The 25,232-nt window shown below is 31.7% G+C and overlaps 1 protein-coding gene and 1 pseudogene across 3 annotated transcripts; both read right to left on the reverse strand.

Annotated features, from left to right (window-relative positions):
* Window positions 1–11,121: 11,121 nt before the first annotated feature.
* LOC142505354 (calmodulin-binding protein 25-like) lies at window positions 11,122–12,121 on the reverse strand (annotated as a pseudogene).
* A 3,506-nt stretch (window positions 12,122–15,627) lies between these two features.
* LOC142504817 (alpha-L-arabinofuranosidase 1-like) lies at window positions 15,628–23,823 on the reverse strand. Of its 3 annotated transcripts, none has more exons than XM_075617632.1 (18): window positions 23,457–23,823; window positions 22,137–22,345; window positions 21,313–21,367; window positions 20,874–21,085; window positions 19,993–20,114; window positions 19,744–19,891; window positions 19,217–19,286; window positions 18,693–18,838; window positions 18,535–18,580; window positions 18,346–18,398; window positions 17,717–17,861; window positions 17,502–17,620; window positions 17,328–17,399; window positions 17,142–17,245; window positions 16,654–16,710; window positions 16,365–16,563; window positions 16,055–16,201; window positions 15,628–15,880 (listed from the first exon to the last, which is right to left on the reverse strand). In XM_075617632.1, the coding sequence occupies exons 2-18, from the start codon at window positions 22,311–22,313 to the stop codon at window positions 15,731–15,733; spliced, it is 2,022 nt and encodes a 673-aa protein (XP_075473747.1). In that variant the 5' UTR covers window positions 22,314–22,345; window positions 23,457–23,823; the 3' UTR covers window positions 15,628–15,730. The 3 variants fall into 3 exon arrangements, with proteins under 3 accessions (XP_075473747.1, XP_075473746.1, XP_075473745.1); XM_075617631.1 differs by having other exon boundaries at window positions 22,137–22,360; XM_075617630.1 differs by having other exon boundaries at window positions 22,137–22,382.
* Window positions 23,824–25,232: the final 1,409 nt, after the last annotated feature.

Here is a 25,232-nt window from a genome sequence, read left to right on the forward strand (position 1 = left end):
ACACATCATTCTGAACTGTTTATTAGAAATGAGTTTATTGAAATCCCTGAAATATTCGGAATAGTTGCTCAGGCAGTTTATCCAGAACGAGTTGAGTTTCCTTTGATACAGGAAACAGATATCCAAATACAAGACAAACCGATTCTACAAAGGAATCAAAGTCTTAAATTGGAATCAAGAAGACTATCTTTTCAAGGAGATAGAATTACGAGTTACAGATGGGGAAAAACGCCTGTCATAGAAACCCAACAAGAGCCAAAAAGTTTTTCTACAATGGGAAAACTTAGATGCCCAGAAGGTTGGAAGGAAGTAGAAATAGTATTTGATATTACAAAACAAAGGAATCAATTTCCTTGTAATTCAATATACTATTTGGAACAACCGATGATAGGAACTTACCAAGGACTGATTAATATCGGAGAACTGGAAGTTCACATTCAAGGAATTACAGGGAAAGAATCAGATCGAATGATTCTTGGATTAGAGTTTCTCGAGGAACACAAACCTTGGAAACGTCTAGAGTATGGAATGGAGTTTATGGCAAATGATAAGATATGAAAAATCCAATGACCACAAGCCCATTCTCCATATACATTCCAGTAGGAATGTTGTATGAACAATATAAGGCAGAATACTTTGCTGCATATATTGATTCAAGAGCTGGAATATGTACAGCAAAACGAGGAGTTTTTCCAAATAATTTGGAAGAAGAACTACCAAAGATTGCTGGAAGATATTTTTCCAGACGAATTTTAATCTTATGTAAAGGGATTAAGATGACTGAAATTATGATTGGCGGTGCTGGACAAACACCTTGGTACAAGGTAAAGACACCACCAATTTATTTTCATGATACATGAGCTGACATATTATTAGGAAATAATTTCCTACAAATGTTCAAATCCTATACTCAAGAAAATGAGACTAGAAGATTAGTGTTCACAACACCATGTGATCACAAAATCATAGTCCAGAGACTAAGAGAAGAATTTTATAGAAAATTGCCGATCCAGTTTCGCAGCAAGCATGGTGATTCAGGAAAACTTCTGAACCCAAAAATGAAGGATTCAAGACGGTTTGGAGAAACAATGCTCCAGTTGAGAGCTGATAAAGAACTCCAACAAGAAGATATAGAATGCCTTAAGATAACTCTACAAACAAATGAAGTAGAATTTGAAGCTAAGGTATCATTGGAAGATGTCAAGAAAATGATCAGAGAAAATTATAATGAGGATCCCTTGGCATGGTGGGACAGAAATCAACTCAAAGCTTGTCTTAAGATTAAGGAAGGCAAAGAGTATGAATTTGTCCGTTGTAAGCCTATTCCAATGAATATTATTGATCAAAGGGATATGCAGATTATAATCAATGAACATTTAGACCTTGGTTTAATCAAAACAGGTATGTCACCATATAGCAGTCCAGGTTTCCTGGTAAGAAACCATGGTGAGATAAAACGAGAAAAACCCAGACTTGTTATTAATTATCAAGAAATTAATAAAATTCTGGAATTTGATGGGTATTTTATACCAAGTAGAGAACACTTGATTAGTTGTATACGCAACGCCAAGATATTCTCTAAATTCGATTGTAAGTCTGGATTTTATCAGATTCGGATGGAGGAAGGAAGCAAGAAATTTACAGCTTTCTCCACACGTCAAGGACATTATATTTGGGAAGTGCTACCAATGGGATTGGCTAATTCACCCCAGATATTTCAAAGAAAAATGGATAATCTTTTTAAGGATTATTTTAAATTTATGTTTGTTTATATTGATGATGTTTTAATAGCATCTAAAGATATGAATGAACATGTTAAGCATTTAGAGATTTTCTCTAAGATTTGCAAGAAAGAAGGACTGGTTTTATCTGAAAAGAAAACAGCCATCGCTACAAGAAAAATTGAATTCCTCGGAATTGAAATCGATGAGTCAGGAATAATTCTGCAAGACCACATAGTTGAAAAGGTGCAGAATTTTCCAGAAAGTCTCAAAGACAAGAAACAACTTCAAAGCTTTTTAGGAGTTGTTAATTTTGCTGGGATGTTTATAAAAAACCTAGCAAAACACAGGAAGGTGTTCAGTCCATTATTGAAAAAAGATGCAAGATTTATATGGAAAAAAGAACACACAGAAGGACTTATCCATTTAAAGGAGGTTTGTAAAAATCTTCCAAAAATGGCGATTCCTCAAGACGAAGATGATCTGGTATTATATACCGATGCCAGTGATCAGTGGTGGGCAGCAGTTCTTACTAAGCTTACCCCAGATGGAGAACAACCATGCAGATATTGTAGTGGGTTATTCTCGGATGCAGAAGTCATTAGATGGCATATCAATGAAAAGGAATTTTATGCAGTAAAAAGAGCTTTTGAAAAATGGCCATTATTTTTACTTGCAAAGAAATTTACTTTGAAAGTTGATAATACACAGGTAAAAGCGTTCTTAAGGAATATAATTGAATCTAAACCAGAGAAGGCTAGATTATTAAGATGGCAAGCATTATGTCAGAATTATATTTTTGATATTGTGATAATAAAATCTCATGAAAATATTCTTGCAGATTTTTTAACAAGAGATGGAGAGTAGTGATATCAATTCCATCATCAAGATGCAGAGGCATTTGAGGGAACACCTTGAAATGCTTCAAAACGAGTTTAACAAGCTAGTCGTAAACGCGGAAGTTGCAGGGAAGACTACAACAAGCCGATAAGAGAGTTGTCTCTGATCGAATTACAGGATGTTTACAGGCATATACTCAGTTATGGTCTGTAATGCAAAGGCCTATCCTCCAAGGCATTGAGAAGCCATTGGTTTCCCAACTGGAGAGTTTTCGAGTACAGGACTCTATACCTGTAGCAGGGGATTCAAATACCCCTTGCACAAGTGTTAAGTCGGGATCATCACCAGATGAGTCGGCTGAAACAAAAATAGAGACTCCTGATCCTTATCTTGAGTCTTCAAGTCAACCCTTCACCTCGGGGATTGAAGAGGGAGAGATCAACCTTAGGCCTCTTATTGACAAAGGCAAATCTAAGGTTGGTACTAACGAAGCAATAATTTCTCCATTTCAGGTTTATCAACAGAATTGTGAGAAATTGAAAACAAGAATTGGAATCAACCCAGCTACTAACAGGGTTGATGTCTCAGGAAAATATCCAAGGGTATGGATGAAACCAAATTCATATCCAAAGGAGGTTAAAGCATGGTATGAATTCGGGGCTCTTGCCTCAGTTTATACTACATCACCCAGCTTTCCGGAAATTTCAGGATTACCAAAGTGGATCCAGGAAGCTGTTCATGAAACTTGGGCGAATAATGATTATTTGTCCAGAGGAGATGTTGTGGAGCTATACTTTTTTAGTGCAGCACCAGAACCAGCAGGGAAAGGTTCTCACGAAGCCTTTCATTTCATCAAGTTAAGGAGGCCGGATACAAATATCCAAAAATTTATCAAAGACCCTCCAACAGAAGAAACACCCCTGGTTGCTTCAATTTCTGAAGATGATATGTCTACCAGAAGAGCTTGGGGTCTATGGGTCTGTCTCACTGAGATGGACAAAGTCAAGTTTTCGTTCAAATTTTATAATCATTCAGTGAACGGATCATTCCTGTTAAACACCATGACAGGAAAAATCACAAGTTTTGCAGAAGATTTATTCGAGAAAAAGAGAAATCTTTTGTGGAATAGCAAGCTGCCGGCCAGTAAAGAAACTCGCCGAAAATTCTGTAACATGGCACATATAGGAAGATGGTCAGAAAACATCTGCCTTGAATGCCAAAACCAGAAGGAACCTGAATTCGGTAAAGGATTCAAACCGAGATCTGATCGGAAACACTTTACCAACACAAGCACAAGTGGAGATGGACCACATTCACGTTTTCCTCGAGGAAACCGAAAGCCAAAGATTCCTCGACAAAATTGAAAGTGGACATATGACTAGTCCACTAACATAAAGAAAACCCACCATGTAAGTGGAAAGACAGGACCACCAATAATCGGTGGACAAGGACAACAGGACCACTAATAATAAGTGATAAAAGACAAAAGAACATTGGATCTTTTATTTTAAAAGGGAATCCAATAAAGAAAACAAGAAAACTGGACCCAAACTTTACACTATAAATAAGAGTAAAGGAACCAGTAAACGATACCAGACTTAAACCAGAACTGGAAACAAAAGAAAATGTATTTCAACTATCTCAGAGTTTCCAGAATAAGGATTAAGGCAACTAGAAAAGAGCTGAAAATTTCCAAAGATTATTATAAACAGCTCAAAAAAGAAGGAAAGGAGATACAAGCTGATCTGATCCAAACGCATATATACGATTTACGCAGGCAGATAAAAATCCAAGAAGGGGCGGTTTCTAGATTAATAATCTAGAAAAAGACAAATCAAGAAAGGTGGAGGGACCAACCTATTGGACCACTCAACCACTACATGATCCATGTGCAAGCTGTAAAGATTTATGAAGATTTGAAGTCCGAAGTTTCAAATCTGAAGGAGCCTTCTATAAATAAAGAAGCAGAAGGAAGATGAAGACATCGATCAACCTCTTCGTTTTTCTTCAAAACATTTGTAATAATTCTCTTTCAAGTTTATGTGTGTAGTGAGTTCAGCTACTATCAGTAGCTAAACAAGTTTCTCCTCCTCTACAGGAGGTTACTATGTATTAATAAAATGTTTGTGTTTAAATAAAAGAAATCTTTGCTCTAGCCCCTCTCATGTATTATTTTCAAAATTTTATCTTTTATTGTACACCCTAAGGTAGGAAACGAATTAGGGTTGTGCTAAGTGCTGCTGAAGGAATCTGCGTCAGTAACCATCGGTTGCGATCGTGTGGTTGGACTGTGAGGAGCAGTTCGTAAAATACGGTGGATATAACCCGGTGGTACTCCGGTCAAAGAGGTAAAAGATTTAGTTTATTTTCGGAAGCATGATGGGCCATTATTTACAAAAGAAAAATCAATTATTTAAAATAAAGATATAAGGGTAAATTTGAAAATTTAAATGAAATGGGGAGTTTAAACAAAGTTTTAGTATGATAGGGAATAAAGAGAAAGTTAAGAATGGGTATATGGATTTTTTGACAAGTCTCCCTAAAAAAAATGATAATGAATTTTTCTATTATAAAGTTTTGCGAAAAAAACAAAATTTAATTAATAATCATTTTTTAAGGTATATTCAAACACTGCCTAACTCGAGTTTAGGAATGTAAACGAATCAAACAATTCGCAGCAATTCGGAGCTCGGCTCGATAAAAAGTTTGTTTGAGTTTGTTTATTGATCATATCCAGACAAGCTCGAGCTCGATTTCGAGATCGACAATTTAGTTAATTCAAGCTCAAGCCTAATGATATTCGGCTCGTGAGCTCGCAAACATGTTTGTTAATATGCTTGCGAGCTCGAGCTCAACTTGTTTAGGTGGCTCGTAAGCTCGAGCTTGACTCATTTGTTGAGTTAACAAATACAAATATTAGTAACTAATTGATCTCAATTGAAGGAATTGAATATAGATATATTTAATTTTTAACAAGCTCGAATCAACATCAAACTCGAGCTTAATTATATACTTCACAAGCTCGAAAGCGAACCGAGCTCCAGTCATACTTGTTAAACATGATAAGCGAGCAATTAATGAACCAAACTCGAGATCGCCTTGATTACCATGATAAACGAGTTTTTAACGAGTCGAGATCAAACATGTCGCAAGCTTAGTAATTTCAAGATAAGTTGAGCTCGAGCCAGATGATAAGAGCTCGAATCAACCTCGAGCTTAAACGAACAAAATTTAAACTTGATACTATTTGCCTTGATTTGGATTATTTACACCCCAACTCGAGTTCCTGAAATGTGAAAGGAGAATTATTATAGGCAATTTTTTATCCCAAAAAAGCTTATTCTTCTATAAAATTTTAAATTTCATTATGATGTAAATTTATTAAGAAAATTTAAATAAAAGTTATTAATTTTTTTTTCGATCAGACGTATGTTTTTCTTCATTTAAAAAAAAAAAAAAATCACATGTGTTTTATTCGATGTAATTTGGGTGTGTTCCTTCACTGGTAGGCTTAGCATGACCCGTAATTACCTATGATAAAAAGAAATGCTATATATATATATAATTGATATTTCAACATCATTCTAATTTGAGATAAATGCGTAAAAATAATTAAATTGATTATATTCTAGTCCTGGTTTATTTTATTAGGCTCCGTTTGGTACGTGTGATGGGATAAGTAAATGATTAGTAATTAGAGTGATTAAAAAAATGAGATATATGGATTAATAGTATGGTGAGATAAATAACATGATGTTTGGTATGATTTTAAAATGATGAAATAATTTTGTAAATTTTATTGTAATGACCAAAATACCCCAAATATTAATTAAATATAGATTCTTAAAATAATTGGATAGATAATTAAATATTAATAATTATAATTTATATTTATTAAAATTAATTTAAATATATTTATTAGAAATAAATTTGTAAATATGCATCTACTTTAATAATTAAAATAGCAATAATATTTTGAATGTTAATGTTAAATAAAGTTTAGTAATAATTACAATATTATTGTTTTTTAAAATAATTATAAATATTTTTAAAATAATTTGATAGATAATTAAATATGTATAATTATAATTTACATTTATTAAAATTAATTTAAATATATTTATTAGAAATATATTTGAAAATATTACGATAATTATTAAACAAAATAAATTATAATTTAATAAATATTTATTTCCATAAAAGAATTAATTAACAAGATTAGAAATTTATAAAATTTTAATTTAAGATAAATTTGCATTACAATTTATTTTTTTTAAATAATTGAAAATAATAAAAATATATGAAATTAATTTATAAAAAAATATAATAAAAATTTAAATATTATATTAATTATTAAATTTTCACTAATTTTAATTTTCATATTATATTGAAGAAGACAATTCAAGGATATTATGGTCAATATACAATTTTATAATTATCACTATTCAAGAATTATACATTATCACACCTTTGAGGAGTAATATTTAATCACACAAATAAAATAAATAGTGAGGGCTTTCAATCATAATCAAGGGCCTGCATGCTAAATTAAAAATGAACCAAACATGAGATAAGAGATGATTATTTAATAATCATTCCCTTATCATGGCTACCAAACATAGCCTTATTATTTTTTTATCATCGACACACTTCGATTATCAATTGAGGCACGAAAAATACGAAGTTTCGCATTTGCTTAATTTACTAATAAATGAAAGTAAAGTTTTTGTCAATCCATTTTTTTAAAGTTTTCATTCATTCTCAAATAATTGAGTATGTGATTATGAAATCGACATGTATATAGTCAAACCCAACCTAACCAAAAATAACATAAAAACCCAAAAGGGTAGGTAATCATCCGTTTACTTGAAACGATAAAAAAAATATTGCCCAATTTCTCTAACATTCTTAATTAACATGTTTTATTTTAACTTTCCACAATCAACATGTATAGTAAATTTTTCTCGGTGATACGCAGATTGTTACGAATAAATATTACAAAGATTTATTCTCATGCAATGCAACTACCTTTCTTAGTTGAAATTTCTTTGCGGGCTGTCAATTTGTAATGGTATATAGTGAGGTGGTCAACTGGCTTAAATTTCGTATGAAAATACCCATTTTGTGTGGCTTTATTTTATTTTATTTTATATTATATTTCTAAAAATTGATTTTAGACCAAGTCCTCTCTCTTTTTAATTACAAATTATCATTTGCTTTACGAATTGGATAGTTGGAGTAGTTAGATATTCCATAATCGTGTTGCATTGGCACTTTTGATTCGGGTTACAACTATATGTCTTTTACGTTAATATATTTATAAACGGTCGTGTAGAAAAAAATTGACAAAAAACTATGGTACTCGAGACGATTTTATTTGTACATACGATCAAAACACTTTTGATTTTATTTTGAGTTATACGTTTAGCCTGTATTATTTCTTCTCGTGTATTTTATATCTTGAGGATGTTTTAAATTAGTATTGGCTTAGTAATCCTACAATGAGAGACATGATTCGAGGGTAAATAAATTGAAGTAAGCATGACGTCGGTGTGACGTGAACTAATGTGAAGATTTGAATGGGATTGATATAAATGACGGAGGACGTTGACAAAGTCAACCGTCACGCACCACAAACTGACATTGTTTTTATTAGACCAACTGTCTCCCAAAATGATGTCTAAATCATCTCCCGTATTTTCTCCTGGTTATAAAATATATTTTTCTTATCAATATTTTTCTTATTAATATTTTATTAGACGAACTTATCATGCAGAATTTATCTATTGTGTTTATCTAACTAATATTACACAAGAGTTTATTCGATGAATACCAAAAGATAGTGGTCATGAATAAGGATAGCAAGAGGCAGGACGGGTTTGTCATCCTCATCTCCGTCTCTGAATTCCATCCCCAGCCCATCCCCGATTCCTCAAATCCGAAACCATGGAGATCAACTTATCATTTCCACTTCCATCATCGATTCAGAAATATTAATGAGGTAAGATGAGGACGTGTTCGGAGATTTTTTCAAATCAAAACTTATTATTATCTATTATTATTAGTGATAATATTAATATTAGTGATCTCCGTCCATGTTTCAGGTATTCCCCGCGAGGTCTCAAACCCATGAAGAAAATTGTCATCTCTGATCACGAGTCCCCCGTAACAAAAAAATCTAATCTATTTCTCATCACTTCTCCTTGACCTATACAGGACATGGTGAAAGTTTGTATATATAATGGAAGATCTGATTTAAAGTTTAAATGATATTAACCATTAATTATGTTTAAAAAGTCAATTATTTCGTATTAGAGGATGTTCTCTTATTTTATCTTTCACTGATTTCGAGCTTGCTAGCTCCCATCAGAAAAAAATTGCCATGAAATAAATATGGCACATTGATTTGTGCCCAGATTATTTTGTTATTTATTTGAAGATTTGCCTTCGAATTGTTCTATCAATTATAAATACGAGACTTCAATCAAAAATTTCTATTAATTTCGTTTTGAACTATATAGACTCGATTTAAATCACTTCTAGACGATCGTCGTTTAATCAAAAGAATCTATGCTTGACGTTATCGTTCTATATGGATTGTAGTCATACAAGCACGCGAAAAAAGGTTTGTAACGTGAATATGTTTCAATAAAATTTGATGGATTGATTTTATAAAAGAATCTGAAGGTTGAATTTCGGATGTCATAAAATATTGAATGGATTAAAAATTCAAATCCTGCTTAAAACAAAATTGTTTAAAACATAAAATATATTTAAAAAAGATTTGCAATTTGAACATAATTTTTTTATATTAAAAAAACCTTATCACAAATGATATGTCAAGTCAAATTGAAAAGGACGGAACGTACAATTAAGTACAGTAATTCATTCGTGGCCGTCGGGGCAACGACAACCTCTAATGATGTCATTGGGGCAGTCATAATTTTTAATTTAAAAAATGATTTTGTCATATAATTTTTAATTTCACTCTAACATTTTATACGATTATAATTCATTAATGATAATGTTGTTGTCATACATTATATTGCTTAATATTTATGTTGGGTGTGATCATTGTTATTGTTCGATAGAACAGTCGAAACATGATATTTGAACTGTTGTACGGTTTTAAAAGATTTCGGTTGCACATCTACCAGTAAAACAACTGTTCGATCTTATAATTAGTATCGGATACAAGTTCACGAGTTCGATTCTCATTGATTACAAGAAGCACGATTATTGAGTGAGAAATTATTAGGTGCAATAATTCTCCATACTGCTTAGAGCAATCGAAACGTATGCTTAACTCAATTTAAAATATTTGAGTAACACCGTTATCAACAATTATAACGACAAACGTTCGACTTTATAACTTTAATGTGTACTATGTGTGTATATCAATATTGTACATACTTGTTTATTAATAGTCACTAGTTTAGTCACTAGTTTGGAAAATTTATATATTATTTCAAAATAATCAAAATATTTCATCTGGAAAAAAAAAATGTTTATGATTTGGACCACCCAGACATGTTATAGGACCACGATCACATACGTACCCAGACAATATAAAGCGAATTAATTATTTGTTCTAGAACCCATTAATAAAATAATGCAAGGTCAATAAAAATATATTATATTAATATAATTATTCAAAGACAACCATTCAAAGATAAAGAGCATCACATCATCGGGAGAAAATTATTTAAAGTATATAATCGAGAACCAAGTCAACCTAACGATGTCAGTTAACAGGTTGATTCCATCCTACATGTAGGAGTATTGTCTCATGATAGAATCAAGGGTCTAAATTTAGTCACAGATACATGAGGTCCATTAATTTTTTTTTTTTAAAATCACAGTATGTATGTGAATCTTGTTCATCCAAATCATATAGGACAGTGCCCCCACATGTAGCATCGAAGCTACCCAATTAACATGTTACAATATTCTCAAGTTTTCGAGAATAATAAAATTCTTGTGAGATACTATTATGGATTAAATGTATGAGATAAATATCATATTTAGATAATTTATGAAAAATTATTATTTTTTATTGTAGATATGAACATGATTGATCTGTCTCACGGATAAAAATCGTTAAACTGTCTCACTGGAGACTTACTTGAAAGAGAATAATTTGATTTCTTTGTGTAAAAGTAAGTTTTCTATGAGACGAGCTCAGTAATTTTTATTTATGAAACTTACCAATTTGGTCTATGTCTATAATAAAAAAGAATAATTTTTCATATGTCAGATCGATTGGTGATTTACCTCATAAAATTAACTAATACGACGATTTCATATGAATTTTTATGTTCATCAAATTAAAGACATACATTTATAACTTATTATATTTCATCTTGAAATTTTAATTCATTTGATTTATATTAAAATAACATCAAAATATAATTATAAAAAATAACGAGATAATAAACCGTTATTTTGGTATATGAATTAAAAAATAAAATTATATAAAAAAAGCCCAAAAATAGAACCCGCAACTTTACGTTTAGAAAATAAAAATTCTATCCACTTATCTATATTAATTTAAATCAAAATTTTAACATTTTATTAGTATATATATTATTATTATTACATATTAAGATATCAAAGATTAATTACCTCAAAATTAATACAATATATAGACGACTAATTATACCTTGACGTATCAACCCGTAAGCAATAGGCAACGGTGGATCGAACTAATCACCTCCCATTGCATTAGAAAAAATGTAATAACCAACCAAAGCTACATAACTTTCCACGACTCTAGAGTCGGGAATCCACCGAAAGAGTCGAACTGCAGCCCAGCAGCGGGTGCGCCACCATCAGCCACCGGAGCGGGCGGAGGCGGAAGCTGAGCCGAGGGGTCTTGCATCGGAAAAACAGAGGGGTCAATCGTGGGCAAGTTGCCACACGGCTGCAGTCGGTTCATAGGCCTACACGGCTTCAGTTTCAGCACCGGAGATACAGGGAAATTTCCATCCACCCGCACGAAGCTCCCTCCCGTCATCTGCTGCACCATCTGCCTGAAATTGGAGGGATCCGCCACGATAAATGTCACCGTTGAACGCTTCGTCGCTCGTGACTTCCGCTTCGTCACCCTCCCACTCGGTGCTAGCGCTCCGGCGCGTCCTGGAAAAAGGAGTATCGTTCTCCGATCCGCCGGAGGCCGTAGGAGTTGGAACAGGCGCCGCGAAGAAGGACTCGACCATTTCAGCTGACAGCAAATCTTCCGTATACGAAGGGTGATTACCCGCAAATGGCTTTTGCAGAGCTTTGTTTAGAGTCTCTGTTTCCATTGTAAATATGTCTTGAGTCAAATAGTCGCCGAATGTCGGGTGCATCTGCCATATCTGCTCCATACTGACGAAATCCTCTGAAGAAAAAATTCAGAAAAAAAAACAGAACCAAATCGATAATAAATATCAAAGACCCATATCTTTAATCCTTGAAAGTAGTGATCAGGACTCAGAATTAAGACAGGTAATAGAAGAAAATTTGCTTCAGAGTGAGTGCGAAGGCAGACGAAGAGACGAAGTGAAGACTTGAGAGTATGGGAGGCTCTATGAGGGATTAAATAGGACGGCGGTGGGAACGAAGAAACCGCGTAGATCTGGACACGTGGGACCGTTGAACGTACGGAAATTTAACCGGTTATGTCACGTACTACGTATATATATAAACTGATTTACACATGAGCTTATAAAATATATTTAAAAATACAAAACTATTTTAAATATATTTTTGAAACTTTTTTCAAAATAAATTGTAACGATAATTTTGAAATTTCGAATTTATTTTGTAATATAATATGTAATTCAATTTGTACATATAGTATTTTTCAGTTTAAATCAGAATAATCTATTTTTAATCTTTAAAATTCAAACATACGATTGTGTTTAGTCTTCGTCAAGAAAAAATGTTTTGTAATATTTTATTTATATAAAAAAAATTTATCTTCTTTGGGTCCACTTATATCTTCAGGTATGAAAATCGATACAAAACATTAAAATTATAGTACTAATATATGATATTTGAGTATTTATTGTTTTAGATATGATATAAAAGATAAGGTTGTGAGTGTAAAATTAGAAATTTTTCTATTAATTTTAACACTTGCTATAATTGTTTGGGTACTCAAATATCATATATTACCAACAGATTTGAAATAGTTGATACTTAAATTTCTTAAACGAGTACTACATTTTAAATATTTTGTACCGGTTTTCATAAAAAAAAACATGTAATCTAAATATCATATAATATTATTATATATTCAAAGTTTCATGCCGATTTTCTATAAGAAAATATAAAGAGTGCAAATACGTTTTTCTGTAGATAAGGAAGTGTAAAAAAATATATTTTTCTAATAGGGACTAATAAAAAATGTAAGTTTGAGTTTGGATATTTGAAGACAATTCACGTTTAATTAAGTCTATCTTATTATATTTATTTATAATTATATACTCTATGTATCACGAATTTATATATTTACTTGTTTTTTCACACAAATTAATAAGACAAAAACTTGTGTGAGACGATATCACAGATCGTATTTTTGTGATATTGATATCTTATTTGGGTTATCCATAAAAAATATTATTTTTTATGCTAAGAGTATTACTTTTTATTGTGAATATTGATAGGGTTGACGCGTCTCACCGATAAAAATTCGTGAGACCGTCTCACAAAAGATCTACTCGATTAATAATATCATTTTAAAACTAATTAAGAATATCATTGTAAAAGAAAAGCTTACAACAAAATTTTTATTTTATCTCTATTTAATTTTAGTTACACATTTTTTCAAAATCTAACAGTGATATATTTGTAAAAAAAAAATACTATTAAATTAGAAATCAAACTATATATATGGGATAACTGAAAAAGTGCATCTTAATTCTTATACAGTTAGGACCAGTGTTTTCAAAATCAGAACGATCGGTTCGATCGAAAATGATCACATGTTCGATCCATACAATGTTAAAAAATCGTTTACTGGTTAAACTGATCAGAACCTGTTTTCACATTTTAAAAAAAATTAAAAATCGTTTTTATTTATCTTTTAAAAAATTTATTTTTTATATTTATAGTTTAAAAGTTTTTTTGTTATATATATATTTTAAATCGATTTTAAATTTTATTAAAAATATTATTTTAGTAATAGATTTTATTTTATTTTTAACTGTTTAAAAAATATATATATAACTATATTTGATTGTTTGTATATTGTTTACATTTAAAACCTTGATAAATATATCTTTTTTATTATTTATATATACACATTTAAGATATTTAAAATTTAAAATATATTATATTATTTTATTATTTTATACAATATAACGATTTTTTCAGTTCGACCGCCTTATTCGTATTTTGTGAGACCGTCTCACACAAGTTTTTGTCAAACTAATGATACTAAGAAATAAAATACAACATTTTATGATTAGCTCAACATAATCATAATTTTCTTAAACATCTTTTTATAAATAAAGTTACTTTTAAATTTAAATTAATTTAAAACGTAAGCTATTTTTTTTAAAAAAAAATTATAATCGCGTGGTTTAATTTATATATAATAACCACGAAAAGAATACAAAGCAAACTGCGACTATAGTAGCAGTTAAATAAATTAAAAGACTTTCGTAATTTATTATTGGCGATATGCTGATGCCTGATGGTTTGATGGTTTTTTTTTAAAAAAAATTAGATTACAGTACTTTTGAAATATTTTTATCAAAAAATTGTGTTTTTCTCATAATTTATCAAATTATTATGAAAATTAAATGGGGAAAAAAAGTATAGACAGGCAAAAAAAGGCAAGAGATTGAAAATGAAGAATATTAGAAATCCACTCCCCCCGTCTCTTGCGGCTAAGGATTTGTTATTAGGCAAAAACTTGTGTGAGACGATCTCACATGTCGTATTTTGTGAGAAAAATATCTTATTTGGGTCATCTATAAAAAAATATTATTTTTTATAGCTAAGATTTTTACTTTGTATTATGAATATCGGTTAGGTTGACCCGTCTCACAGATAAAGATTCGTGAGACTGTCTCACAAGAGGCATACTCTTGTTATTATATATAATTTATATATAATATTACATGTATATATATTTTATATATTAGTCACATATATAATAATTTAATATATGTACATATAACTAATATATAATATATATTTATTTATAATTAGATATTTGAAAACAAAAAAATTCAATAGTATGTTATCATAAAAGGCAAAAAAATAAAAATCAAAATCAAACATCTCTTCATGCATAGATGAGTTAGAATTCGAGCTGATGAAAATTATTAATTTTTAATATTAATTTAAACTCTAATTTATTAAAAAATTTAAATTCAAACTCAATCATGAAATCAAAATGAAAGTATAAAATATTTAATATAAAAAAAATTAGATGAACAACCAATGTGTTTAATTAAGATGACTTTATATATTTAACATTTTCAATTAAAATTTGGAAAGATGGTCGGCCCGGTCCGTATCTAGAGTGAATTTTTTTTATCTTTCTAGAATTTTGAGTTTTTTAAAATCTAGATTTGATCGTTATCATTTGGAAGAATTTGTTTCATACTTGAAATATTACTTTCTTTATTTGTTAGGCATCTATTCAAGTTATCAAGATCAACACAATTCTATAGATATATTAAAAAATAACTGCTGCACAATTGCCGAAAGTGCTAAAAAAGCTAGACGAATGATTACGAGAGAATTTTATGAAGAACTTGCAAAGACAATGCATCACACATTTTACTGTGTTACTGTGACGTATTGGAGACATCTGAAGACAACACTTTTATAAAGTGTTAATTCGAGAATTGTTTTGTTACTCTGAATTTCAGGTTACACGAATTTGCATTCTTTTCTTTTGGTTATTTTTGTTATTAAGATTTAAGGATGCAATTTACTTTTTAACTTGTTAAAAACGATAGTTTTTTTGTCCCTTTACTAGTATTGATGTTATAAACTCGATTTATTTTTTAGTGATTATTTTTCTATTAATTATTATTAAATTTCCTAAAATCTCCTCTTGATGTCAAAATAAATAAGGAGAAATCTCAGTATATATAAAATTAGTGAACACCATCATATTTGAGTTGCTGTTTTTATTATAGACAACATTGAACAGAATATCATCGTTAGTGCGAGGATCTCAGAACAGAATCAGACCCTACAATCCTGATATTGTTTGGATTTATTGGCAAATCGATGGATGTTAAAGATCGCGGAGAAAGCAAGATATCCATCTCCTCCGCAACATCTTCTAGCAAACTTCTGAGAGGAACAATCTGCACAAAGACAATACAAGAACTAGAGATCAGCATTCACGTGTAGTGACGGAGCCAGAAATTTTGTACACGTAAGAACCATATAACTTCTTCGATTACAATTACTAGCATCTCACGGACGGAGCCAACGATTTCCCAGGATTTGCATATTGTTAGAAAGGGGCGTTCGAGTACCTTATCAGGATGTTCGAAAGAATTCTCATCCATATAATTTGTGGATGTCAATTCGGTCTTGATCGACCCTTGTGACCGTATCGAGTTCAGTTCCAATCCATCTATAGAAATTTGAAGAGTCACACTGTTGATCCCAGAATTAACCACCTGCAGTATTAAAGCACCCCCTTTGAATTAGACTACCAAAGATTAAATCAGTAGTATCTCAGTATATATATATATATATATTAAATTTTTTCCAATACCCTTTAAATACTTTTGAAAGAATATAAATATATTAAAATTTGAAAATTAAATTATCGTATTATACTTTTACTCTCAGATATTTGTTGTTGTCCTCTGTATTCTTCCACATAACCGCGGAAGCAATGAGAGAACTCTCCACGCCAGCTTGAAGGGTAGCATTAAGAAGAGTTGCACCGTTTGATTCCTTGAAGAAATGTTGCATCCAATAACTAGGAGTTCCATACATCTTCGATGAGTCGAAAACGATAGCATCAGGACTCCACCTAAACAAAAGCGAAATGTTTCCGGCTTAGAAACAGATCACGAGAGAGGTAATAAAGAAACAAAAAAATTAGGGAACAAAACAAACTTACGTTCTGTCATTTTTATTTACAAACAATGGTGCATAGCTTGCCATCTCTACTACGTCACTGCATCGTAGAAGCGAATGTTAAGTCTTCATCAATATTTAGTACACACACATATATATAGCAGAAGCATAATATCAACCGGCTCGTAAGAACTGTCTTACTGCCAAAAGGGTAAAAAAGATGATGTAATATCATTAGACTTGCAAGAGTTTAACAATAGATCATGCAGTTTTTGAAGTTAACTAGCATGTGGACAAGTTAGTTTTAAGGATATTTATTATACACCATAAAATCAGAATAACTTTGCTGGTACAAAGTAATCAAGATGATGATGTTCTTATAAAACATTATATTCTACAAACAAAAGCTGAGCTTTATGAAATTTATCCTCTGGGGAAATACGGGTCTGGAAATGCAGTATGGAGTTGAAGGGAAAAAGAAAAAGCCCAAAATGCAAGCAAGGTAATCATGTATTTTAAGCGTAAAAATACCAGTTCCTTTCAAGCCCAATAAGAAATCCGGCTTCAGCCAGAGCAGCTAAAAGACTACCCTTGCCAGCATCATTTCCGGTCACAGCATATTCACTCACAAAAGCCTGCACCATTTACAATGCAATTTAAAGAATCATTATTTACTAAACCTATCAAATCTTATAGGCATAGCAAAGTGTTTCTAACCTTTGGACCTCCTCGTGGTGCTTTATCAAATTTTCTAGCTGCTCCAAACACATTGTCTGCATTGCTATAAATCTGGTAGCATAAAATATATGATAAAGAATAAATAAATAATTATTGCATCATGGAAAACCGAAGTATATCTCAAGTGCTTGAAAAGAGAGTTGATATTCTTACATGATAGTCATAATAATGAGCTGGGTGATCCAATGGTTTAGAAGAGCCATCACAGTTAGAGATTATTTTGATGTCTGGATATGCATGGCTAATAGCGTCATAAAACTTGAGGTAGCTACCTATATCATTAGAAAATAAGAAAAATTATGTAAAAGTATTGCTTTACTAAAACGTAGATTAAATAACACGAGCATTATATCATAAATAATTCCTACCTCTGTAATCTTGCCTCTCACAGTCCTCATTCCCCACTGCAACATATCTCAGATCAAAGGCTTCAGGGTGTCCCATTGATGCTCGAACAGAACCCCATTTAGACTGAGGACTACCCATCGCAAACTCAATTCCATCCAGGATCTCCTGCATTTTAAGTGAAACTTTTAGCAGGGTAATACAGTTTGGTGGGGCTGAGGTTTAAGTGCAAGTGAAGCTCGTTAAATAGGAAATCTCTAGATAACAAAACTTTCTTCTTTCCTGCATGTGTAACAATGGCGCAAAAGTGTTATAACCTGTCCCACACTGGTTGCCGGAGAGGTGTAAATAGATATATACAAAAATATAACTCTTCTGATAACTTGATATAATCATATTCGTAAAACAAGAACAACTATAAAGTAATTACTGTGAGAGTTCATTGTGTGGAGTCTCATTTGGGGGAGACCGAGCCCGCAGACCCAGGACATGACTTAAAGCGTTAGGCATGAGTTAGATGTGCTTGTTATCAATTGCATATTAGTAAGTGAAATCAAAATGAGCCACCCAAAATCACTTTAATTTTCCACATTCTTGAAAATCGCTTAATAATAAGTACCGTATATATCTAAAGCAAACCCAGAAGTCATACTTGTACGAAAGGTAGGATGGCAGAAGGGTCAACATGGTCATTGTGACTAATTCCTGAAATCATTAGACATGACAAGAAGAAAAAAGGGTAGTAAAAAATCAATAAAGTAAATCCTTAGGGTGAATTGGGTAGGAGTCAAAAATCAATAGAGCGTGTTCCAAGGGAGAATTAAATGTGCACAAAAAGTACCATTGTTGAACACCCATATAGGTAATGCACCTAAGTCCTCAGCAAGCTGCAGAAAAGTGGCGAAAAAGGGGGAAGTGATGACAAAAATGGCAAATTAAGATTTTTTTGGAAACTAGGATATGTTCTTATAAAATGTGAGGAAAATTGCAGATATACACCTGTAGAAATTCAAAATGACCAAGGCCCTCATCAGTCCAGTAATGCCAGACATCACCAAAATGACCAGGCCTCTCCTCCCACGGCCCAATTGTTTCTTTCCAGCGGAATGCATTTCTTAACCAGTCACCTTCAACAAAGCAACCACCTAACATGTGGATATCAAGCACGTTAGATCTACATTGATGCAGTTACACAAATCAGCACAAAAAACTGTGAGATAAATATATGAAAATTTTCAGAAAGAAATCTTAAACGAGTACCATAAGCAAAACAGAAGATATAGTAGTATTATGCCCATCTCCTTCTTGAAGATGCTCTTGCCTGACCGTGCTAAGAGCCTCATACGTTATCTTTGTTATTTATTTCTTACATTTTTTAATCTTCTTAATTTGTACTGCTTTCTCAACTCGATTGGAGTAGAAGGCACGGCACGAGAAGGTATAGCGCTTGATAATATGCAATAGAATGTCGAAACTTGAAAATATAAAAATTAGTACATATACTGAAGGCATTATAGCAATACCTGGAAACCTAATAAATCCAGGACTTAAATCTTTCAGCATCTTAAAAAGATCATTGCGAAAACCATGCCCCTGTATCCAGAGAAAATCACTAAAAACAGCGTTGAACATAAACCCTTGGTGATATAAATAAAATACCACAAAATGCTCCATATAAGATTTTTACTTTATTTTACGAAGGTAACATCAAAAAAACTGAATAAAAAAATGTATTTGTTTAGTTGCTTTGTGAGCATATAAGAACATTTACTCCATATAGCAAAAGCTCCTCGTCTTGTCTTAACATCTCTAAAAGACCAAGACCACGTTTTTGTTTCAAATGAAGTCAAAATCTCTAGATTGGGCAGTTTATCAATGTGTATTGCTTACATCACCACGGCCTTCTTAAATAGTTTCACTGAATTATTAACTTTCAAAATCACGGACAATAGAAATGAATGATAATTGACATTATTATGCTAAAAAAGAGTGTTCATAATTCAAGTAAAAGTATTCAATTAACTCAGAATAGAACTTTAAGTATATTTACCTTATATGTATCTACAGGCATCAATGATACTTGATCAAACCATATGATGCCTTTCCTGGTTGTAGTCAGTTGAAGTCTCGAGCTTGCATCTGTTCCTTCTGCTTGCATCAACACCTCCATCTTTGTCCAATTTGAAACATCAGAAGCTCTGCAAGACCATAGATGACACAAATTTTTTTTCAAATGAGGCTTCAATAAATTGAAGACTATACATTGAGAGGCTATAAGTGGTGAGCCATCAATTCTCACATAATGTTAGCAGTAGCCAGTGTTTTCAGTCCAATTGACCCAATCAATGATGCAGAAACGTTAATTGACTGCGATGCACGAACATAAAGAACCAACTTATACGTCTTCCCTAGTTCAATATTCTGCAACAGAGATCACGGCATAGTTGGCAAACAATCAGTGAAATGTGAGAACGAAATTGATCGTTTGTAGAAAAAATTAATAAAAATGCATTTATTTTCCTAGCATCAGCTGCAGGGACAGCTCCATTGTAAGATCAATAATCATGGAGCAACATCAAAGTAACAATAACACTCAATGTCGAGCACCTTAAATTAAATTAGAAAGACTGAAACCGTAAAATTGGAATGATAAAAAGAAAACAAACATGGGTTAAATCAAGAATGCACCACACATATCCACAGGGAAGATCATAAGATTATATTAAAAAAGCAATTCATTAAGCTAATCTTTTTAGACTGATATTTTTAAAAAATTAATTTTATGTTTAAATATGTTAATTGAAAAAGCATTTCTTTTTTTATTTTTTAGAGAGAAGTTCAAGCAAAATCCGTGAAAAGTAATATTTTTTTATTTCATGATTTTGGTTTTTTTCCTTGCTTCTAAAATTTCATAATTCAACCAAACTTCAACTTTTGTGAATAGACAGACACACACACACTGTAGAAGACAGAACAAAAAACTGTTTGTTCAAAAAAAAAAATTTATTCGCCATCTAAAACACTGAAAGGATGGATGAATTACATATTCAAAATTCCCACAGTTTTGAAGGAAAATAAAAAAATAAATAAAGTTCAGTAGAGAGACAAGGATCATTTAGACCATTAGTGATCAGGAGGCGAGACTTTTTTCAAATATATCTGTCAGAGATCAACTCTTACCATTCCCCAGAAGCCAGGATTGAAAATACCAACTCCTCCGGCTGGACACGTTTCGGGGCCATCATGGTTGCAAAGCACTTCCATTCGGAGTGCAATTTTGTTCCGATCAAAGCATGATGAACGTTCAGTTGATACTATTAAAGATGAGTCATTCCCAATAATAGACCAAGGATTAATATTTGAAGGAGTGTTGGAACCTCCAGCTTCAAATCCTGCAGTTAAATTACGTCACATTACCTGTCTTAAGCTATACTACAATCTAAAAGAATCCCCTTGTAAATCACTGTGACTATTTCTTCAAATCATCAGACCCAACAGTGGAAAACTAGAAAAGAAAGTAAAAGTAGCTTAAAGAGTTATTGTCATATAAACTAATACATTAAGAATGGTGAGTATGGTTGGTCTGACGCAAGAAAAACGCAAGGAAATTCTTGCTGACCTCTGTTGCAGACAAGTTCGGCCCAAAGTCCTCCAGCTCCAGCATGATTAATCTCCTGCAGGAATATCAAAGAGTAACATGCTGCAGCCTCGATACATTAGAGCTGACGAAACCATTACTTACAGAAGGTTTGGCAAGAACGAGTGTTAGACATTTCAGTTTACATAAGCAGTGTTACAGGCCACATATATTTTGGCTTATATTATGACTGGGATTCAACCTAAAATTTGGTAAACGATGTTTCAAAAAAACATTGCAACCAATATAAGAGGTATAGGAAATCCAGCTCCTACTATCCTCAATTTCAGAACTGGTACGATCAGTTTTCCGTTCAAGCATCCCCAAAGGATCAGCAACATAAGCAGAAGCAGCAACGCTAAATATCGTTTTCTGGACAAATGTCTCATAAAATAACACAAACTTAAAGAACACATCTCATTTGCAAATTTAAGAGGCAGAGCCAACATTCCGAGATTAATGGAGCATAACATATAACTATCATTTTTATAGTTTTTGAGGGGGTGCAACAACATAATGTCAGGCTAAAATTGTGAAAAGTCTTCTAAAAAATTAAGAAAATAAATTATAAACTAGGGAGGATAACTGCTCTAGCTTGTATGTAGCTCCAGCAAAATGATCAATATTAATGACCTATTGACTAACAACATGACAAGAGATGCGCCAATCAACATTCATTTCAAATAAGCACATACAATACATCTGCTTTTCAAGATAAAAAAAACAATGATGTTTCCGCTGCCATCACAAGCAAAATAACAAAGACAACATCGATTAATATTTTCTTCATGGCTGATTAATCTAACCTCGAAAAATATACCAAACATTGTCTTTGGTATCTCCTTTGCTGATACTTCTGAGGCATTTATAAATAGTGCAACAGTCTGGTTTGCTTCAATTCCCGATGCGGAAGATTGACATATAGCACTCAGCAAAATGAAAAGCAAAAGAAGAATATTGCTCAAGGGGATATTTGCATCCATTTCTTCCTGAATGCATCCAAAGCTTGTGCTACCTATTTATAAACTAACTGCAATGCTTGCTCAGTTATCCTTATCAATGACAGGGAACAAAGTCAGCCAGTTGATAGAAGAAAAGTACAAATAATAAACAAAGAGCTTATCTTTACAACAAACTTCGTCTTATTGAACGCTAGAAAGCATTTTGCCTGGATGGTGAACTAGCCAAACTTGAATAAATCCAAAAATGTCTACATTTCTTCTTTTACTAAGTTACTTTCAAGTGGTTATTATTCAAGAACTTTATTGGTGCGTGTATAACTTGCGCGTGCATATAAAAGGAGAGCAACCAAAATAATCTTAAATCTTACAATTTACAAATGAAACATTCTTTTCTTACAGAAACTTGTCAAATATTCAATTGAATCAACTTCTCTTTCATTCCTTATTTCTACAAAGAAGATTCAATTTGATTTTATGAAACTGTTCTCTGTATCCTTTTTCTGAAAAACTTTGTGTCACAGAAAAAAGACGGAATTTGCCAGTAACTACTGAATGATAAACTATGAGCCATTCAAGTAGGCCTAATCAACACTTAAAGACACGATCCATAATGCATTTTAATTCAATTTGAAAACTCTTCTTTAAGTTAATGATTAATCAGTTCTTCCTATTTGGGAATTAAGGAACATGGAAAATTGCTTTGAATACAATCAGCCCACTTCACCCTCTGTCATCTTTTAGGCAGTTGACCATCATGTAAAGATTTTTCTATTTTTAGATAGATGATTCCATCATTACAGAAATTGCAATCACTTCCAGCGCAGATACAGAAGCTTTTCAAAAGTGTTTTCCTACAAAATCATTTTCTTTTTAAAAAAAATTAACGTAGGATGAACAAAATTATTTATAAAGTCACTTAAAAAACATTCTTCCAAAACTAAAAATGCGGTTTCTAGGCTTGGATTGATGTTATAACTCTTGCTCAGACAATACTTGAATAAATTTCTCTATTTATCTAAATACAAAAACTAGTTATTTTCTTAAAAAAAAACACTACAAAACTAGCCATCAAAGCACACAACTTGTGGCTTTTATTTCCTGAGTAATAATTCCGCAAAGATCAAAACTTTATTCCCTTATGCATCCCAAATAAAGAACTTTTACCTGTAAATCGGTCAAACCCAAAAAAAATCTCCAATTGATGCTTTGTATATCCGTGCACGACTGTGTGTGAGAGAGAAGGGAGTGACGGACTTCACTGCTTGCAGGAAAACGTGACCTGATGGCTAATGGGTAGAATACAATGCAGTTTGTTGGATTTTATTATCATTTATGGGAAAATTTGATGCAAAACACTCTCAGTGGGTGTGTTTTACTGTGTGTTTGTTATATTGCTTGAAGGGTGAGGCCCAGAAAAAACGAAAAGCCTCGATTTTGACCTGAACTTTGCTTTAACGTAAGCAGATATTTAGCCATGGCTTGTACGCAGCAGGTTGGTTACACAAATTCTTGCTTTGAAGTCTCTTCTTTTTTCCCTTTTTTTTTTATTAGTAACCCGTTTTAGTCCAATTTTCTCCTTACATTATTCCTTTTTTCGGACTCCAATTTTCCATAATCATCCATACCATTTGTCGGAAGTTGGGGAGTATTTGTAATGTCATTCACTGTGCTGATGATAGCAGCGATTGCTTGAAGAGTAAAAAATTCACGAATAGTTTAACCCAAAGTTACTTCTGGAATATGTAGTGATGTTCAAGATATATTCCCTTATATGTTAAAATACAAGAGAGACAACTATTCGAAAAACATGTACGTCGAGTGTCACATTTATTATATAATTGGTTCAAAATTTAAAATTAAAAACACATTAAAAATCATATGATATCGTCTTATATAGCAATTTTTTAGACATACTTATATCCAACCCGATTCACTAAAAATATTACATTTAAAGTCCAAAATATTAATTTTGACTCTGTTCAACTCATTTAATAATATAAATATAAATGTATAAAACTCTCTCATAGATACCTACTTCAAGAAGAAATAATTTATAGTTTTTGTTATTGTATTAAATGTAATAATACTATTAAAAAAAATTACTTTCGATTCCACCATCAGAATCAAATTTCTCATTTTTTTAGTAGGTTTATGTAAGACGGTCTTGCAGATTTTTATTCGTGAAACAGATCAGTCATGTTCATGTTTACAATAATAAGTAATATTTTTTCATAGTTGACTCAAATAAGAGATATGTCTCACAAAATTGACTCGTATGATCGTTTCACAATTTTATTTTTTTTTATATTTTAAAATTTCTCAAAATCGTGTCATGGAACTTATCCAGTGTAGCTATAAAGTATTTTCTTGTTTTCCAACCTTAATTAACAATATTATCTTTGAGTAGGTGGGCCGTGGGCTAAAACTTGGACTGGACTATATTTATGACTTTTTAAAGTATGTATATTGTATAATAAAGGTTGAATTATTATAATAAAGTAAGAACGAGTTTAATAAAAATAACCATTATCTTATTACTTTTTATTATAAATATCAATAAGTTTGACCCGTCTGATATATAAAAATTCATGAGACAATTTCACAAGATGCATACTCTTACTATATTATTTTTTACTAACAAATCTATTTACATTGTATATTTTATATTATATATCATTTCAATTTCAAAAATTGATTATATTTTTCAGGAGTAGGTCTCTTGTGAGACGGTCTCACAAATTTTTATTTGTGATATAGGTCAACCCTACCGATATTCACAATAAAAAGTAATACTATTAATATAAAAAGTAATACTTTTTCATAGATGACCCAAATGTCTCACAAAATACGACATGTGAGACCGTCTCACACAAGTTTTTGCCTTTTTTAATGGATAACATGCCTTTTTAAATCAAAAGATATTTTTCTAAAGAATTTATT

Source organism: Primulina tabacum, chromosome 10 (assembly GCF_025594145.1).
Source record: "Primulina tabacum isolate GXHZ01 chromosome 10, ASM2559414v2, whole genome shotgun sequence".
Taxonomy (NCBI): Eukaryota; Viridiplantae; Streptophyta; class Magnoliopsida; order Lamiales; family Gesneriaceae; genus Primulina; species Primulina tabacum.

Bases quoted from the DNA above. Each gene is read 5' to 3' on its own strand.
- LOC142504817 (XM_075617632.1), bottom strand. From the start codon at position 22,313: ATGGATGCAAATATCCCCTTGAGCAATATTCTTCTTTTGCTTTTCATT. The intron at 17,246-17,327 runs GTTAGAAACACT...TAAATGGTGCAG, and splicing joins CACCACGAGGAGGTCCAAAG to GCTTTTGTGAGTGAATATGC. The intron at 16,711-17,141 runs GTATTTTTACGC...TCTACGATGCAG, and splicing joins ATTGGGCTTGAAAGGAACTG to TGACGTAGTAGAGATGGCAA.